General features: G+C 36.7%; 1 protein-coding gene across 2 annotated transcripts in view; it reads left to right on the top strand.

The window, feature by feature from the left end:
* Nucleotides 1-20644, top strand: part of CDC73 (cell division cycle 73) — a 141440-nt gene that overhangs the window by 85228 nt on the left and 35568 nt on the right. For both annotated transcript variants that reach the window (XM_017891600.1, XM_017891601.1), the window contains 3 exons: nt 4321-4378; nt 12926-12961; nt 13255-13342. In XM_017891600.1, coding sequence (XP_017747089.1) covers nt 4321-4378; nt 12926-12961; nt 13255-13342 — 182 coding nt within the window. The remainder of the gene's footprint in view (nt 1-4320; nt 4379-12925; nt 12962-13254; nt 13343-20644) is intronic.

Below are 20644 nucleotides of genomic sequence, written 5' to 3'. Positions count from 1 at the left end.
GTTTGAAGTCACGTAGTGTGATGCCTCCAGCTTTGTTCTTTTGGCTTAGGATTGGCTTGGCAATGCAGGGTCTTTTTTGGTTCCATATGAACTTTAAAGTAGTTTTTTCCAATTCTGTGAAGAAACTCATTGGTAGCTTGATGGAGATGGCATTGAATCTATAAATTACCTTTGGCAGTGTGGCCATTTTCACGATATTGATTCTTCCTATCCATGAGCATGGAATGATCTTTCCATTTGTTTGTGTCCTCTTTTATTTCATTGAGCAGTGGTTTGTAGTTCTCCTTGAAGAGTTGCTTCACATCCCTTATAAGTCGGATTCCTAGGTATTTTATTCTCTTTGAAGCAATTGTGAATGGAGTTCACTCATAATTTGGCTCTCTGTTTGTGTGTTATTGGTGTAGAATGGTTGTGATTTTTGCACATTGATTTTGTTTCCTGAGACTTTCCTGAAGTTGCTTATCAGCTTAAGGAGATTTTGGGCTGAGACGATGGGGTTTTCTAAATATACAGTCATGACGGTATTATATATTAAGATATTTATTCTGCTTGTTTAAACTGCACATACTGGTCCTTTGCAAATATCAGAAAATTTTAGAGATCTCATTTGCTAAAATAATGAAAGCCAGGATTGCTTGTAAACAGCATACTTTGTTTTGTATTTTTATTATTCACAAATGTGGTTCTCTCACCGTTTTTCCCTTCTGTGTTAATTCGGTTATTACTTTTCTCGAATGCCTCAAGTCTTGGTGAAATTATAATGCTTCTGACTTTACAAGAGAAAGCAGGTTTTCCTCTCCAGTTAGCACAACTTGTCAACTCTTTTGTTTTTTGCCGATACCTTTCTTTTCCCAGCTGTGTAGTGTTTTTTCTTCCAATCCAAATATGTCTTTAAAAATATAGGATTGTCAGGCCGGGCGCGGTGGCTCAAGCCTGTAATCCCAGCACTTTGGGAGGCCGAGACGGGTGGATCACGAGGTCAGGAGATCGAGACCATCCTGGCTAACACTGTGAAACCCCGTCTCTACTAAAAAATACAAAAAACTATCTGAGCGAGGTGGCAGGCGCCTGTAGTCCCAGCTACTCGGGAGGCTGAGGCAGGAGAATGGCGTAAACCCGGGAGGCGGAGCTTGCAGTGAGCTGAGATCCGGCCACTGCACTCCAGCCCAGGCGACAGAGCGAGACTCCGTCTCAAAAAAAAAAAAGGGATTGTCAGTCTGTTCCATATTACTTCCAGATTATTTTTTCTGTTTATTAATACATGTGGTGTGTGTGTATGTATGTGTGTGTGTGTTGCCTTTGAAAAATGACTTCACCTTTGTCTCTTCATCTTTAGGGTGGGGGGTGGTGGGGTTGATTTCTGCAATCCCTTATGCAGCGACTACTCCGGCTTTACTTAAAAATAATGGAAATCATAGTAGAATGTGCTTTTAGCCTCCTGAGTGATGTTGGCTGGGGAGAGTCCTAGAAACGGCTATAAATTCATGACATGATTTGCAAAGAACTTCCCAGTTTTCTTCCAAGAAGGTTATATTCTACTGTTTTGTCATTAGTTTGTTGTTGTGTCACAGCTGTATAACTCTTTGTGTGTGTATTGGCGGGGCGGTTGTTTGTACCAACTCAAAAATTAAATGAAGTTATACTGTACTGACTTCGACAACTGAAATTTTCAGTAAGCCTTGAGAAGACAAAATTAGATAACGTTTTTTTCTGTTGCACCTGATAGAACTTTGATTCAACTGAGACAAACAAAAGTGTGTGTGGGGTTTGTAGAGTGCTGAGATGGGAGATTGGACTCCTATAATCAAGAATGGTTAAGGGTAAAGTAGGTCTTGCAGGCCACTAGAAATAGATAATAGGTATTATAAAGGGTATTATATTCTACCTCTTTTCTTACATTATGGCTTAATTCTCTTTTCTGCCCATACATTTTCTCCATGAGTCAAGGGACATCATCATCAGTGATTTTAGGCTTATTTCCTTGTAGCCTTGTAACTAGTGGTTTTAACAGCTAGCTGTAGTCTATAAAAAATAATCCCAGTCTATAAAGAACAGTCCCAAAGAAGGACTTTTAATTGATGAAGTCTAGGATATATACCTTTCCTAGTGACGAGGGGATAGAGCTTATTGCCAAAAAGGAGTGATTGGGTCATCAAGCAAGGATTATTACTAGGCAAACAGAAAATACCCATTATTGGTATTTAAAGGGATCAAGTTTTGAGCTTATTCAAAAGTAGACAAAAATTTCCAAGGGTTATAATTTGTAGTAGAAAAGGTTTTTTTTTTTCTCCATATTATTTACACATGCTTATACGTTTATTTATACATGCTTATACACATGCTTATGGTACAGGTGTACAACTAATTCAGTAGTTAGTTGGATCGCTTTGGGTTTGTATAGTTATCTTTATATGCACATAATTTTTATTCTGGTGATTTTGAACTTAGGCCACTCTATTCCAAAAAAAGAAGGGCTTTGATTTGAATCCAGCCAGACTCGTGGTTAAATGTGGACAGAAGATGTCTGCATATATGCGTGCTCATTGTTTTTCTGTCTCAATTTCTATGTTTTTCCTCTTAAATCACATCCCGACGAGTCAGTATTTATATACTAGAATAGGTAAGTAATATGATTAGTTTACTCTTATTATATAATATCTAGTTCATTCTTTATATAGGAGCTAATGTTTCTTTTAATGGATTCCTATTTAATGATTGTCCCCTGGCTTCTGATTTTTTAAAAATCTAAGTGCAGTTCAGTTCAACTAGCTGCAGTGCCCAGAGCCTACTATGCTCCAGGTACTGGAATTACAAAGAATAAAAATAGTTATATCCCCTAATATAAACTTAGAGACAAATATAATCAGAAGGTTCCCCCACATTGTAATGATGTTAAATATTTGATGTGCTTTTCACCTTATGACTCACTTTTTTTATTTTTTAAACATTTAAAGGTTTACCTGAATGTAATATAATTGGAGGAAGACCATATCATAAGTACGCTTGATAAATTTTTATGAATAAACATCTGTGAAACCAGCACCTGGAATGACTCAGTAGTAAATACACCAATATATATCAATAACTAAATGCGCAATAGTGAGAACATTGGAAAAAAGTGTATTTTGCTGTCCTCAGGTGTCTTTTTGTTTGGTTGTTTTTTTTTTCTTCTTGGAGTTTTTGCCACCTACCTGCTCCTGTGACTATTGTTTCTTGTAATAAAGAATGGTTTCTGTGATGTTCTAACTGAATACTAGGAATACCAATGTATTGAAGTGAAAGTCTTCTTTCTCTTATACTCATTTTTATAGTCATTTATTTTTTAAAAAATGCTATAGGATAGCCTGCTATTTCAAACAATTTTACCATGTTTACTATCTCAAATTTTGAAGAGAATGTAGTGTAATTATAATTAGTATTTAGCAGTATTTCTTTGGAAATGTTCTTTGTGACGCTAATGTTGATTTTAATTTTTATGTATTTATGTACCTCCCCTGATATTTGTCAAATTTCCTTCTGTTATGTACAACTAAAGTCTTTATGAATTCATAGTTAGGAAATTTACACTTGCAAGTTTGTATAAAGAAAAATGTATTATGAAATATCCCTGTGAGTATGATTGAAACTATTGCACTAAAAACAGACATTTTAAGAATCTTAAGCATTTCAGAGGCATCCGTCCTTGAGTATATAATTGATATACTTCAACCCTTAGCATATTTCCTTGTACATCTTACATTTTCAGTAATTATTGAGATTTGTTATTTAGTTTTTAAGATACTCTCATCTGCTCTTAATTCAAATGTAACATCTCTTCTTTATAAATGCATTTAATTATTTTAAAGGCATTTAATTATTTGAAATGTTTATGTTTTTTGAATACTTTCCAATATAACGTATGTTAGGTTTTTTTTTTTACCAGGAGAGTATATATCATTTATTTATTTTGAGATTGTTTAGAGAAAAAAAGGTTGACTTGATTTTAGAATAGGCAATGATATTTCTGAGAATATTAAAATTGTCAGCAGTTAAACAAATCATTTAAAAATATTACATGCTTACAGTAACTACTCTGTAGTAACTAAGTTTGTTTTACGCTAAAGATGTTTATTACGATCTCATGACTAATAGCATAAAAGATCAGGAGAGTTTTCATTTTTATTTTTTTTTTAAACCGTAGGTCATAACATGTTTAGTGGAGTAACCAATTGAGAGAAACAGAACAAGAGACAGAGAGATATGAGATTTCTTTGCAATAATTAAAGTGTTTATTATGTAAGGAAACTTTGATCTTATATATCAATTCTTATTCTTTTAAAGGAAGGTGCATCTGCACGGAAGACTCAGACTCCTGCAGCCCAGCCAGTACCAAGACCAGGTAAAAATATAAAACTTTGTTTTTTGCTTTCTTTCAGAAGTTCATAATAGTGCAAGTTTTCTGGTATGTGTATAATGCTTTGAACAAATTTAAATTTTACTTAAAATATATTGCAAAGTCATGTTTCTTTAAAGACTGTCAATACTGTTTAAGCAGATCTCAAAACGATGATAATATACATAAAACGCTTGCTAAACTTCAGTCAGCATCATTAATAAATCTTCATGTTTTTAGCAGAAAGACATAAAGAAATAAAGTGAAAAGCATATTAAATCATTTATTTTCCTTATAGTGCATTAAGCAGCTGAACTGGATTTTGTAATATTCTTTATTGAAGTAATGTTTTCCCTGATTTGATTCACAGGTCATTGATAAAATGGGTTATAAAACACTGTTTTTCAATAATGAAGTTTTACTATAGAACATTTACTTGAATAAATAGGTATAGTGAAGACTTAAAGAAAATTTTTAAGAAAATGTTTTCATTTTGGTTAAGATATTAGAAACATGTTTTAAAACATTTTTAAATGTTTAAAAGCTATTTATATATATCCATCCTCATCAGGTAGTATGTACAGATGTGATTTTTTTTCCTACGGCAGCACAGAATTATAATTTTCATAGAATCATATTCAGCTTTGATGCTTAGAACATCAGATATCTGTGTTGAACACCTAAAGTTCTGTATCATTTTTTTAAAAATGTGTTAAGCAAAGGTAGTATTGAAGTTATTTTAGAAAAATTCTTCCCCTTATTCCTAGTACCTGAAAAGACTGATCTTTATAGATATTTAGATACCAACCCTATATTTATTTTTGGTCTTTTGGGTTTGTTTTTGGTGTTTGGTGTTTGTTTTATTTTTACATTTATTTAGCATAATTTCAGTGCTAGGCTATACCAGCTGTCCCCCCCGGCCCTTTTTTATTTTTTAAAAAAATAACCTCATCAGTGCTGTTGAAAGTGAGTATGAAGAAAGAAAATAAAGCATTGGAAAGACGCAGGCAAGAACTTAACTGGATCTTCTGCATAAATTTCACAGTATCAATAGTGCAGATTTGGATATCCTCTTATTCATAGTATGTACACAGGCCAATTCTAAAATTATTTAGATTATGAATATTAAATATTTTCTAGAGGCACGTCAAAAGCATGGTACATGGGGCTTATGTTGGGATGGTTTTGCAGGGTGATTTCCCTATGTCCTGTATTCGTGCTCCTCTTAGATGTGGCTAGTATTTCCTTTTTTTGTTTTTGTTTTTTGTTTGACAGTAGGTTTGTTTGAAATTTTTGTCATTGCTGTTTTTAAGTAGGTGTGGAGAAGAGGAGTGCTCTGTCAGCCTTGTTATACTTAGACTAGACTGGATGTAATTGATTAAGATGACAGGACTAATTTTCAGTAGAGATGATCATACCAGAATCTATCATGAGAGTATAAGAAGAACAACTAAATTCAACAAATATTANGCACTATTCACAATAGCAAAGACTTGGAATCAACCCAAATGTCCATCTGTGACAGACTGGATTAAGAAAATGTGGCACATATACACCATGGAATACTATGCAGCCATAAAAAAGGATGAGTTTGCGTCCTTTGTAGGGACATGGATGCAGCTGGAAACCATCATTCTTAGCAAGCTATCACAAGAAGAGAAAACCAAACACCGCATGTTCTCACTCATAGGTGGGAACTGAACAATGAGATCACTTGGACTCGGGAAGGGGAACATCACACACCGGGGCCTATTTCATATTTTCATAAAATAAGTTAGTACATAAGGAAAGGGTGGGGGGAGGCACTGATATCTAGACAAACCATTTTGTTCAGATGTGTCTTGTGATAAAATAAAGTTAAAGGGACTGGATTTTACTAGCCAGTTATGTGGCTAGGGGAAGATCATGTGTGTAAAGTAAGGGGTCCTAAGTCTTTTCACCTCTTAACGTTCTAGCCTACTTCTTCAATTGCTCTGCTAAAGTGCACTGGGGATTAAACCGATTGAAATTAATCTGAACGAATGTCTCATCATATGTCAGATATTCTAATACCCATCCATGTGAACTTTCCACTTTCTCCTCCCACTTACTGCTCCATACCCATACATCCACATTTCCTACCCACTATTCTAAAGTAATTAAGATTTTTTGCTGTCATTCAGCAATAGGACTTGATTGGAATGGATAGTAGTAGTTTGAAGTCTTTATTTGTCCTAATTAGTGTATTTTATTTTGCTGCCAAAATGTTAAATGCATCTGTTTTTGGGGGTACAGCCCAGTTTTGAAGGGATATTGTTTAATATTTGACATGTACACTAGTATTATTTCTTTAAAATCTGAAAAATGTGAGTACCCAAAATGTATATGGCCAGTGTAAGAAGGGAGATTATAGAAGTGTAACTGTTATTTGTTGGGTAGAGTTTGGATAATTTGGAAATGGGAGACTGACCCACCTATTCTTTCCTTGAGTGAGATACCTCAAGGGTGGAGTTCTGTTTTTGAGCATTTACAAATTTTTATTTCTCATTTCATCAAATACTTATTTAGTGCTGTTGTGCCAGGCAAGTCTCTGGGTAAATTTAATGTTTTAAAGTGTTTACAGTTAAACACTTTAAACATCTAAAGCTCTAAAAATTTCCAGCCTCTCAAAATTCATTTAGGGAATATAACTAACAAGAGGCACATGTTTTCCAGTGAATTCATAAATAAAAGCATTTGAAAGTATTGAGGGAACCAGCCCCCGATATCTCAACGTAGGTTCTTTTTATTTTCCCTGTCAGCTGGTCTGAGAAATAAAGAGAAAGGGTACAAAGACAGTAATTTTATAGCTGAGCCTCCGGGGGTAACATCACATATTGGTAGTTCCGTGATGTCCCCTGAGCCGCAAAACCAGCAGGTTTTTATTAGGGATTTTAAAAGGGGAGGGTTATATGAACAGGGAGTGGGTCACAGAGATCACATGCTTCAAAAGGCAATAAAGATCACAAGGCAAAGGCAAGATTAGAATTACTGATGAGGGTCTGTGTCCCGCTGTGCATTTCTTGATAAACATCTTAACAGAAAACAGGGTTCGAGAGCAGAGAACTGCTCCAAACAAAATTTACCAGGCTGTAATTCCCCAATCCTGGTAAGCCTGAGGGTATTGCAGGAGACCAGGGCGTATTTCAGTCCTTATCTCAACCTTATAAGACAGACACTCCCAGATCAGCCGTTTATAGACCTCCCCCCAGGAACGCATTCCTTCCCCAGGGTATTCCTTGCTGGGAAAAGAATTCAGTGATATCTCACTTACTTGCATGTCTGTTTATAGGCTCTCTGCAAGAAGAAAAATACGGCTCTATTCTGCCTGACCCTGCAGGCAGTCAGACCTTGTGGTTATCTTCCCTTGTTCCCTGAAAATCGTTGTTATTCTGTTCTTTTTTAAGGTGCACTGATTTCATATTGTTCAAACACATGTTTTACAATCGATTTGTACGGTAGTAGTCCTGAGGTGGCGTACATTCTCACCTTACAAAGATAACAGGATAAAGAGATTAGAGACAGGCATAAGATATTATAAGAGTATTATTAGGGAAGTGATAAATTCCATGAAATCTTCATAATTTATGTTCAGAGATTGCAATAAAGACAGGCATAAGAAATTATAAAAGTATTAATTTTGGGAACTGATAAATGTCCATGAAATCTTCACAATTTATATTCTGCTGCTGCGGTTCCAGCTGGTCCCTCCGTTCGGGGTCCCTGACTTCCTGCAGCAGAAAGGCCATAGTTCTGGACTTCACTGTCTTTCCTTTTTATAGCCATATTGAATTTCTTGCACATATCCTTGTCTTCTTCTCTCCTTTCTTAATGTATACACCATCTATACTTCACTGATTCATAGTTCTTTTGTGATGACTAAGTGGCCTATGGTACTAGTTTATGTGCTTAATACCACTCATGTGAGATTGAGAGAGTGAACTAGTGGCTATATATTTTATACAAATTTATTATGCTATTCAATCATGTTTTATAACCTAGCTACTGTTTGGAGTACTTCCCCTCTCATCCCATAGTTTTAAATCTATGTGCTAATGATTTCCAAATTTGTGTCTGCAGTTCAAACTTCTGGTATCTTATATTAACTGTCTGTGTAACATTTGGATTTGCCATAGGCATTTTAAAACTAATTAAGATAATGTTTTCCGTGCTATTTTCCCCAAGGTCTCTTACTCTATAGTCTTCTCCTTTTTCATAGAGTGACACCACCATCAACTTTGTTTCTTAAATCAAAAATTTGGAAGTTACTCTTTATTCATCACATTTCCTTACTACTTTTCTGTTGGTGGGTTCTGTCAGATGTACCTTTTCTGTATTCCAAATTTACCTATTTTTCTTTTTCTCCACTACCACAACTCAAGTAGAAACCATCATCATTTCTCTAGACCAGTGGGTCTCAGTGTGATCGGCTGCCTTTGGTCAGCCCATGACCTTTTTATTTCCGGTGCCAACAAAATAGATACAGAAATTGAGGGTAAAATAGTGTCATAGCATCTGAGTACGTTATCATCTTTCTAGAAATTCATTGTTATTATATTTTATTCAGTTGACTTTGAATTGGAAATAAAACAAAAACTCAACCACACATGGTTTGAGTAGCACCATTGTTGACTGTTGTAATAGTCCTAACTGAACTTTCTGCTTTCACACTTGTACCCTTTTTGATCCCTTGTCCAAATCCATTGTCTTTTTTTTTTCTTCCAGACTTGTGAAACGAAAATAAAATCTTGGCCGGGCGCGGTGGCTCAAGTGCTAATCCGCACTTTTGGGAGGCCGAGACGGGGCGATCACGAGTCAGGAGATCTGAGTACCATCCTGGCTAACAAGGTGAATACCCGTCTCTACCAAAAATTAATACAAAAGAAACTAGCCGGCGCAGGGTGGCGCGGCATCCTGTTGTCTCCTCACTCGGGAGGCTTGAGGCAGCTAGAATGGCGCTGAACCGCGCAGGCGGATCCGTTGCAGCTGAGTGAGATCCGGCCACCTGCCACTCCAGCCTGGACAACAAGAGCTGAGACCCTGAAAAAAAAAAAAAAAAAAAAAAAAAAAAATCTTGTCATTTTCTAGCTTAATAGTTATAGGACTTTCCAGTAGCACTTAAATGTAAACTTAATATTGCTTAAAAGGCCCTAGATTAATTGATCTCTGCATGTATTTGTAACCTCATCTCCTGCCATTCTTTCTTTCTTCCCTGTGGTCTACACATTTGCTTTGTTTCAGTTCCCTAAGTGCAGCAATTTCTTCCTGCCCATGATATTTGCCCACATTCCTACCTCTTATCTGGACTGTTCGCCTACTTGTTCTTGGCAAGTTGGCTTGTTTTCATCTTTCAAATTTCAGCTTAAATGCCACTTTCTTTGAGAAGCTTTATGCATTCTATCTAAAGCACACTTTTCTGCCAGTATACACTCATTTTGTTCCCTTAGTATGTGTTCCAATTAGATTGTTTGGTTGCATTTTTGTTTATGGTCTGGGCTCCCCTACTCTGCTGAAAGCTCTTTGAGGGCAGGAATTACTTCTGTTTTATTTGCAGTTTAATAATAACTTAGCAGCGATGCTTATACATAGGCTCCGAATGAATGTTTCTTAAGAATCTAATTTATTTGAAATCAAACAAAGCAACAGAAATTTTTCTTATGATTTATTCTCAGCTTGTAAATTGGCAATTAGCGCACTTGCTTGAGTAGTAGTAGAAGTAGTAGTAGTAGAAGCGGCAGCAGTTAGCATCTACTGTAGTTACAGGATTCAGTAAATGGTGAGTTTGTGCTAATACCTGGTTAAGGACTTTGGCATGCATTATTATTTTTTAAATTCTCACAGCAATATCAAGATATAGAAACTATTATCGCTTTTACAATTGAGGAAACTGAGGCTGAGCAAAGTTAATCAACTTGCCTAGACAGTGGCAAAATAAGGATATGAACTAAAATAATCTGAATACAGACCTTTGCTGTTGATCACTCTGTCATACAAACTCCTTATGTTTCTCTCCCCCTCCCTCTTTAAGATCAAGCTTCTCATTGACATGTTCATCACAGTGTCTCAGTCAGGGTCCTTACATACTAGAGAACTTGTTAATATTCATTTGCAGTTTTTTTTTTTAAACTAAACCTCTAAACTTTATTTTTAACATTTGTGAGTTGTTTTGTTTTGCCTTTTTCTTACATTGGGTCTTCTCGGCCTTGAGTTTAGTAAATGTTTGCCTAAATTCCTGAGGGCATTTGTGGATTTCCTCACCAAATCCAACAGTACTTCAGTCACAGATTTCTCCCTTGCCCTTTCTTTCTTCTTCCCTCTCTTCCTCTCCCCCTTCCCTCCTTTCCTTCCATCTGTCCATCAAAGATTTATTTCTTGAAACCTCTTTGTTTTTTTGTAGTTCCCTTTAATCATAATAGAAACTCCTGTTTCCTGTTTGTCCATCCTGTTATCCCTTTATCTCTCCAACAAATGCCAAATATTTACCGAGACTGTATTATATTCCAGATGACACTATCTAACCAATCAGATTTATCCATGACCCTCCATTTCTCTAATTGATTTAAGAAAATTCTAGTTTTTTTTCTCAGCCAGAAGATGAGAAAACCGTAATAGTAAAGGCATATGTCTCAGCATGTATTTGTGTATATCGTTATCTGCTTTCTGTGGCTCGAAGATCATACTACTGAATCCTATGATAGTTTATCACAATGAGAGAGCTATACAAAGGATTACAAAGAATTAGTTAAAATGTAGCATTTTGCTGCTTTTTAAATAAAACGTTTTCCGAAAGTGTGTGTGCTGTGTTATTCACTTTAAAGATGGTATCCGTTTTTAAGAACTGACATTCAATTAGAATTTTAAGTCTTCTAAATTTTTCTTTATTTTTGTCATTTAAAAAACAAAACTCGATCATAGCATGTGGCACATTGAGTTATTGTATGGTCAAATACTGAGAATAGAACTTGCAGCACTTTTTATCCTAAGATATATTGATCTTGTGTTAGGTTATTATCATTAATGTCAACAAATATTTCTATGCATTAAAAGTTCATTGTATATAAACATAATACGAAGATACGGGCCAGGCTCAGTGGCTTACCCATGTAATCCCAGCACTTTAGGAGGCTGAGGTGGGAGGATAGCTTGAGCTCGGGAGTTCGAAATCAACCCTGGGTGACAGAGCGAGACCCTGTTTTTGTTAAAAAGAACAAAAAAAGATAGGAAGATTTGTGTATTTATAATATGATCACAATCGAGATCATAGGGTCATTTTCAGATAATATAGACCTTCACATATACATGACTGATTACCTGTAATGCTGTATTTCTCACCTAAAAAGAGACCAGAAACAATTTTAAAAGAAAGAAAAAAAAATAAAAGGAATCTTTTAAACTTAGCTCTCAATAACTACTTTTCCTTTTCTTCCAGAGTGGTTAAGCGTATTCACACTTTGCACAGTATTATTTGCTCTTATACTCTGCTTTCACATTTATTACAGTGGTAATCAGCTTATTATGAAATTATTTCTTCTCTCTCTCTCTTTTTTTTTTTTTTTGCGAGACCTGAACATCCATGAATGTAGATACTCAGTGCCTAGCATTGTAATACAGTAGTCCCCACTTACTAACAAGGCATACATTCCAAGACCCTCAGTGGATACTTGAAACCAGGGAGGGATAGTACAAAAGCAGTTTCAGTCAACCAGAACATGTTTCTCTTTATGTCTCCCATAAATATAATGCCTTTTCCATCTTAATTAAACACGGTCACTCACTGTGACTGAAACTTTCGCAGTTTGAGGTACAAAGGCAAAAGTAGCATGAATTTCTTTTTCTTCTTCACAATTACACGGGTGGTAGATTCTTTGTTTTTATTGTAGATGTTAGCAACCTCAGGATGTGATTTTATTTTATTTTTTTCTTTTCTTACTAAGTAGAGATTTTCACCTTTTCACCTAAGGGAAACACTTAATGTCCTGTCTTTGGTAGTGGCATATCCAAATTGTCAGCCTTATCACTCTTGCACTTTGGGGCCATTTGTATGTAAAACAATGGCCACTTGAAACAAGAACTGTGATAACAGTGAAGGAGATGACTACTGAGTGACTAAAGTGTGGGTAGTGTATAGAGTGTGGGTGTGCTGGACAAAGAGAGCATTCACATCCTGGGTGGGGCAGTGTGAGATTTCGTTATGCTCCTGAGAAAGATGTGCAATTTCAAATCTTGTGAATTGTTTGTTTCTGGAATTTTCTCTTTAATATTTTCAGACCACAGTGGACTGTGGTTAACTGAAACTGTAGAAACAGAGCTATGGATATTGTATATTCACTTTCCTTTTGACTGCAGATTGTTGAATAATGCATTTTAATATTTTTGTCAGAGAATGTTGAGAAGATAGTAAGTTGTAAAATACGTCTTCTGATTTACAGTTAGTCATATGTGAATACAAATAATTTAAAAAATGCCCCTTGTAAGTTTGAAAATAAGAATATGGTTTTTATGACATAGAGTTGTGATTTTTTTTCTTCTTTACAGTTTCTCAAGCAAGACCTCCCCCAAATCAGAAGAAAGGTGAGGTTGTGAATATGATTTTAAACTTAACTTTTAAAAGTAAATGATTGCAGAACCAGGCCTGATACTTTCCTTATGCAGCTATATCACATGTTTGTGCTTGGTATCCATTCTGATTTGTCAGAGCTCAAGCCGCATTGATTATTAATTTATTTTTTAATATCCACTGGCTTAAAATATTTTTTAGATCAAAAGAGTTAAAGTTACAATTTATAATCTTTTAACTTTTAGTAGGGAAAGTAATTGTAATTCCTAATAATATATTTTCTACCTGTAAAATTTTGTCTTTATAGGATCCCGAACACCCATTATCATAATTCCTGCAGCTACCACCTCTTTAATAACCATGCTTAATGCAAAAGACCTTCTACAGGACCTGAAGTAAGTAATTTATTAAACTATCCTATTCGTAGGACATTGAGATATCATTGGAAAATAGTAGTTACTGAATCAGTATTACTTATTTGGAGAAAACAAAATTTCAGTTTCTGTGGTATAGGCCTTACACATAGTATGAAACATAATTTTTCAAAACAGAATATATTCTTTTATATTTGAATCCTTTAGGGAAAGTTACAGAAACTTCTGGCTAAAGTCCTGATGAAAAAGGATACTATCATATTAACTTTTAGTAAGAATTGTTTTCTTTTGATATTTTTCTGTGAGAGAGCTTGAGGACGTTCTAAAACTTCCTCAGTTCAGGTTCTCTCTGAATATTAGATGTTATACCCTAGTGAGAGTAAGTAGGTGGATAGGTGGCGGGCATAGTTAACCTAGATAGCAGTGAATGTTAAAGAAAATGAAACCTATAAATGATGATAAAATTTCCACATGCTTAACTTTAAAAAATTTTTAATGTCTTATTTTCCTTCCTCATTTCCTTATTAAAATGAATACAATCACAGTTGTACCCAGTTTGTTCTAATAAACATGCATCATGGTTATTGAACACAAAATAAATCTCTTCCATTCCCAACCACTTTCAGATTTAAAATTTAAGTAGTTTACATATATTTTCCCATAGCATTTCTTCTATTAATGAATATGAGTAGACATATCACTTTTAAATATTGTGACTATTTTTAAGTCTGTTTATCTACTTCTTGGATTGCTATAAGTTGACAGAAGAAAGAAAGATGGCAATATAAAATTGTTTTAAATAAGCTTCAGTGATATATACATTAACAAGGTTTAAAATGAGCCATGTTTAAGTGATTTTCAGAATGCTATCAAGTTTTTTAGACACAGTGTTGCAAACAGTTTTTCCTCAGTAGATTTTTTTTTTTTTAGTCATCCTCATTGTTAAAATGGGTGACTATTTTATATATTCAGCTAAATACCATTGACTGATGTCGGATTTTAAGATAGTTCCTTCTATCAGAATGCATTTTATGAAATAGGGGATAGAAAATGCAGGAGCTCAAAAATGGTAATACATACTGTTTCAGAGGATAAGAGAAATGCTGTGATCACTAGTTGGAGAGAAGGGGGTTAACTGTATTCTGCTTTAATATTTTCATAGTATTTGTTACATTTTCATGTTTCTTCTTACTAAACAAAAGCTGTCAAATTTTCCTGTTGTGTTACATATATTATTTAATTTTGGTGTTTGTTAGGAATTTGGACTGTTGCTCACTAATCTTAATGTGGTTTTATTTGAAGTGGTACTGGCTTAAAGGTGTGTCCTTCCGGAATGATTTGTGATTGCCCTGCCAGGTGCTTCAAGAATATCTCAAGCCTTGAGTTGATTTTTGTGTTAATTCTTAACATAAGGATTTCTAGCCCGTCTTTGAATCAGACCCGAGTGACATTGGACCCTGGCTGACAAATTATCCAGGAGCCCCTTTTCTTCCCCTCCTCCAGAGGTAGATCAAGATGGATATGCTTCCGCGACATTTGATTGGAAACAGTTTTTCCCTCTAGTTTAATCTTTCATTGATTGTGTGACTCTTCTGTGGCTCTAGTTCCAGTTCCTGTGTGGCTCTAGTTCCAGTTCCTCTGTGTCCTTTCCCTATGTAGTTGGTAAAAGCCAATTCTCAGTACTGCCTACACTTTCCTCGTGGGCAATGCCTGTGTTCTTTATTAGTCCTCAGCATTTTCTTCATTTGTAGCCCATGACTATTTTCTTTCTAGTCAACGTTTCAGGTATATGTTACATTGTATTTAGCATTTCCAGGTGTTTATGTATAAAGTTCCAGTTTCAGTAATGTAGTATACCAGATAGTATAACCCATTTTAATAGGAAGTTGTTACTCTGCCAAATGTAGCTAATTTCTTAATTCATTTTTCATAATTGTTTGAGTTGTACCTGAGGGGAATTAAAAATGCAGACTATTGACTGGGCACGGTGGCTCACACCTGTAATCCCAGCACTTTGGGAGGCCAAGGCAGGCAGATCACGAGGTCAGGAGATCAAGACCATCCTGGCTAACATAGTGAAACCCCGTCTCTACTAAAAATACAAAAAAAATTAGCTGAGTGTGGTGGCGGGCACCTGTAGTCCCAGCTACTTGGGAGGCAGAGGCAGGAGAATGGCATGAACCTGGGAGGCGGAGCTTGCAATGAGCTGAGATGGCGCCACTGCACTCCAGCCTGGGTGACAGAGTGAGACTCCATCTGAAAAAAAAAAGCAGATTATTTTATAAGCTGTTTGGCCACTTAGCTATAGATTGTTTGCAGTTGGGATACACTTGACATTAGAAATAAATTTTATGTTTTTCTAATCAGTGATGTTGATGCCTTAACTATGAGACAGGTTCAGATAAATTTAGTGATAACTCTCATTTGGGGAGATTGATGTGTATATTGAGTTTGTTCTTTCAGCTAACATCTACAGAGCAATAACTAAAAAGTAAATTACTCTATGGATAAGTGTACCACAAGCCCAACCTTCTAGGCACTCACATGAGAGTGGCACTGGTTTGTCACTAGTTGCAGCTGCTGAGAAATGTGTTTAGCACTTGTTGTAAAACTCAGTTTCAATGCCTTATTCTAAGTACAGTGAAAAATATACTGTCTTTTGACTCTGCAAATTTGAATCACATTCTGAAGATAGGTTCAGAAACAAATTTGACCTCAACAGTTAGCCTTTAAAATCTTTATCTAGCTTCTCTCACAAATTATGTGCTATTAGTGAGAATGTATATAATAGTGATTTTTCATAATATATAAACAACTTGAAATGTATTGTTTTCTACAACTTGAAACCTAAAAATGATACCCAGTATATCTAGTTTGACCCACTCTTATTCCTGAACAAAAATACAGATAGATAAAAGAAACTTAAAGTCTATTTTAGCCTTAGGTTACCTCTGCCATTTAGTTGCAGAGCAGGAAATACAACCAGGTCTCCTGATGATCAGTTTAGTAGTGTTATTATTTGTACCGTTGAGATACCTAACAAACATTCAGATTAAGAAATTAAGTTTTTATACAATTATATGGAAATTAAGCAGCCTAGTCCTAAATCACTTTTGGCAAAGAATGAAATTAACACAGTTTTTTTTTTTTTTTTTTTTGAGACAGGGTCTCTGTCACCCAGGCTGAAGTGCAGTGGTGTGATCTTGGCTCTCTGCAACCTCTGCCTCCTGGGCTCAAGCAATCCTCTTGCCTCAGCCTCCTGAGTAGCTGGGACTACAGGTGTGTGCTACCACACCTGGCAAATGTTTTGTATTTTTTGTAGAGACTAGGCTTAGCCATGTTGCCCAGGCTGGTCTCAAACTCGTGGGCCCAAGTGATCTGCCCGCCTTGGCCTCCTGAAGTGCTGGGATTACAGGGATGAGCCACCATGCCCAGCCTCAAAAAATTCTTTGAAACAAGTGAAAACAAAGATACAGTGTACCAGAATCTCTAGGACGCAGCTCAAGCTGTATTAAGAGGAAAGTTCATAGTGCTAAATGCCTATATCACGAAGTTAGATCTCAAATTAACCACCTAACGTCATACCTGGAGGAACTACAAGAATAAGAGCAAACCAGTCCCAAAGGTAGCAGAAGAAAATAACCAGAATCAGAGCTGAACAAAATTGATATGTGAAAATCCATACAAAAGATCAGTAAAACCAAAAGTTGGTTCTTTGAAAGAGTAAGATTGATAGACTGCTAGCTAGATTAATAGAGAAAAAAAGAGAAAAGATCTAAATAAACACAATCAGAAATGACCAAGGGATATTACCACCAACTGCACAGAAATACAGAAAACCCTCAGAGACTATGAACACCTCTGTGCACACAAACTAGAATACCTAAAAGAAATGGATAAACTCCTAGAAACATACAATCTCTCAAGATTGAATTAGGAAGGAATTGAAATCCTTAACAGACCAATAATGAGTTCCGAATTTGAATCAGTAGTAAAAAAAAAAAAAACGCTACCAACCAGAAGTCCCCCAACCCCAAACCATACAGATTAACAGCTGAATTCTGCCAGATGTGTAAAGGAGAGCTGGTACCAGCCCTGCTGAAATTGCTCCAAAAAGTCAAGGAGGAGAGACTTCCCTAACTCATTCTGTGAAACCAGCATCATTCTGGCAGAGAGACAATTTAAAACAAAACAAAACAAAAAACCCTGCTGGCCAGTGATGAGCATAGATGCAAAACTCAACAAAATACTAGAAAATCGAATCCAGCAGCACATCAAAAAGCTAAAACACCCTGATCAAATAGGCTTTATCCCTGGGATGCAAGGTTCGTTCAACAAATGCAAACCAGTAAACATGATTCATCACATAAACAGAACTAAAAAAATTACATGATCATCTCAGTAGATGCAGAAAAGGCTTTCAATAAACCCTAACAGCCCTTCATGTTAACCCTCGACAAACTACCCATCAAAGGAACATATCTCAGACTAATAAGAGCCGTCTATGACAGTCCTACAGCCAACATCATACTCAATAGGCAAAAGCTGGAAGCATTCCCCCGAGAACCAGAACAAACTAAGAATGTCCACTCTCACCACCCCTATTCAACGTAGTACTGAAACAGGAAAGATTCCTTTGTCTCCCTCACAGAGCGTGCAATGGGGGTGTGGCTCGCTTCTTCAGTACCCTGCTGCTGAAACCTCTAGGGGAGCATACCAACGGGCAGGCTGTGGGGCTCAGACCCCACAGCAGTGTCTAGGGGTGAATGTTTACAGCTGAAACCCCAGTGGACGTGTGTTAACAGGATGCTCTTTTGGTTTGCCCTATAGGTGACTTGTGTTAACCAGCTCAGACCCTCTACCTTACCACAAGGACAGGGGGATTGCTTTATCGCAGGGTTTCTTACCTTGGTGTACTGGAAGAATCGGATCACATGTGGATTTGGAGAATGAGTGCAAGGTTTTATTGAGTAGAAGTAGCTCTCAGCAGATGGGGGAGCCAGAAAGGAGATGGTTTTCCCCTGGAGTTGGGCCGCTGTGGCCAAACTCTGCATCGTTCTGATGGCCTGTCGGCCTGCTGGTGCCTGTTGGTGTGCTCTTGACCACCAAGAGCTTGCTTGCTGTGTCTTCTTCCGCCAGTGTGTTCCTCACAACATCCAGCCGCTTGTGTCTTCTTCTGCTGATGTGCTCCTCTTGACGTCTGGCTGCCTGTGTGTGTGCCCACTAGGGTCGGGTTTTTATAGGACCTGGATGGGGGTGTGGCGGGCCAGGCTGGTCTTGGAAAATGGAACATTTGGGTGTGAAAGCAGAAGTGCCTGTCATCATGTAGGTTCGTGGGGGTGGAGCCCTAGCCAGGGACCAGGCCCTCTTCTACCCAGCGCTTGTCTTCCCCCATTCCATATCATTTAGAGGGACCATGCTTTTGCTTTCCCAGTACTCCTGTATCAGTACTGGAAATACTAGCCAGGGGACTCAGACAAGAGAAAGAAAGAAAGAAAAGACATCCAAATAGAGATGCTTTCTATCTTCGTAGATGATATGATTCCATACCTAGAAAACGCCATAGTCTCTACCCAGATGTTCCTAGCACTGATAAACAATTTCAGTGAAATTTCAGATACAAAATCACTGTACAAAAATAAGTAGCATTTCTATACACTAATGTCCAAGCTGATAGCCAACTCAAGAATGCAGTCCTTTTCACAATAGTCACACTCCCACATGCACACACACGCACACACAAAACACGTGGGAATACAGCTAAACCAGGGAGGTGAAAGATCTCTAAAATGAGAATTACAAAACACTGTGAAAGAAATCAGAGATGACACAAACAAATGGAAAAACATTTCATGTGCATGGATAGGAAGAATCAATGTTGTTGAAGTGGCCATACTGCCCAAAACAACTTACAGATTCACTGCTGTTCCTAGCAAACTACCAAATTTCATTTTTTTCAGAAATTTGAACAGACTGTTCTAAAATCTGTATGGAACCAAAAAGGAGGCAGAATAACCAAAGCATCCTAAGCAAAAAGACCAAAGTTAGAGGCATCACACTACACAATATCAAACTATATAACAAGACTAGAGTAACCAAAACAGTATAGTACTGGTGCAAAAACACACACACAGGCCGGAACAGGTTAGAGAATCCAGAAATAAAGCTGCCCGCCGGCAACCATCCACTTTTTGACAAAGTCGACAGGAACAAGCAGAGGGGAAGGGGCTCCTTAGTCAGTGATGCTGGGATAACTAGCTAGCCAAATGCAGAAGATTGAAACCAAACCCCTTACTTTCACCATATACAAAAATCAACTCAAGATGGATTAAAAGACTTAAATGTAGGACCTCAAACTGTAAAAACCCTAGGAAAAAAACAGGGCATGCCATTCTGGACATAAACCTTGGTAAACATTTTATGACGAAGTCTTCAAAAGCAAATGCAGCAAAAACAAAAATAGACAAATGGGAGCTAAACCAAAAAGCTTCTGCCCAGCAAAAGACACTGTCAACAGAGTAAACAGACAACATACAGAATGGGAGAGAATATTTGCAAGGTGTATGCATCTGACAAAGATCTAATACCCAGAATGTATAAGGACCTTAAGCATAAAACAAACAGTCCCATTAACTGAGCAAAGGACCTGAACAGACACTTCTCAAAAGAAGATATACACATGGCCAACAAACATAGGAAAAAAATGTTTAACATCACTAATCATTAGAGAAATGCAAATCAAAACCACAATAAGATATCATCTCACATCACACCAGTCAAAATGGCTATTATTAAAACATTAGAAAATAATAGATCTTGGTGAGGTTGCGGAGAAAAGGTAATGCTTATATGCTGCTGGTGGGAATGTAATTTACTTCAGCCACCGTGGAAAGCAGTTTGCAGATTTCTCAAAAAACTTAGAACTACCATTTGATCCAGCAATCTGATTATGGATATATACCTCGAGGAATATAAGTCTTTCTACCAAAAAGACACATACACTCTTAGGTTCATTGTGGCACTTTTCACAATAGCAGAGACATTGAATCAACCAAAATTCCCATCAGTGGTGGATTGGATAAAGAAATCTGGTACATATATGCCATGGAATACTATGCAGCCATAAAAAAGAACAAAACCATGTCCTTTGCAGCAACATGGATGCAGCTGGAAGCCATTATCCTAACAAATTAACAGAGAAACAGAAAACCAAATACCACAAATTAACACAGAAACAGAAAACCAAGTAGACATTGAGTACATGTTGTACACAAAGAGGGAAACAGAAGACACCAGGGCCTACTTGAGGGGGAAGGTGGGAAG

This window comes from Rhinopithecus bieti, unplaced genomic scaffold (genome assembly GCF_001698545.2).
Source record: "Rhinopithecus bieti isolate Rb0 unplaced genomic scaffold, ASM169854v2 scaffold_20206, whole genome shotgun sequence".
Taxonomy (NCBI): Eukaryota; Metazoa; Chordata; class Mammalia; order Primates; family Cercopithecidae; genus Rhinopithecus; species Rhinopithecus bieti.
This window is presented reverse-complemented; position numbering and strand designations above follow the sequence as displayed.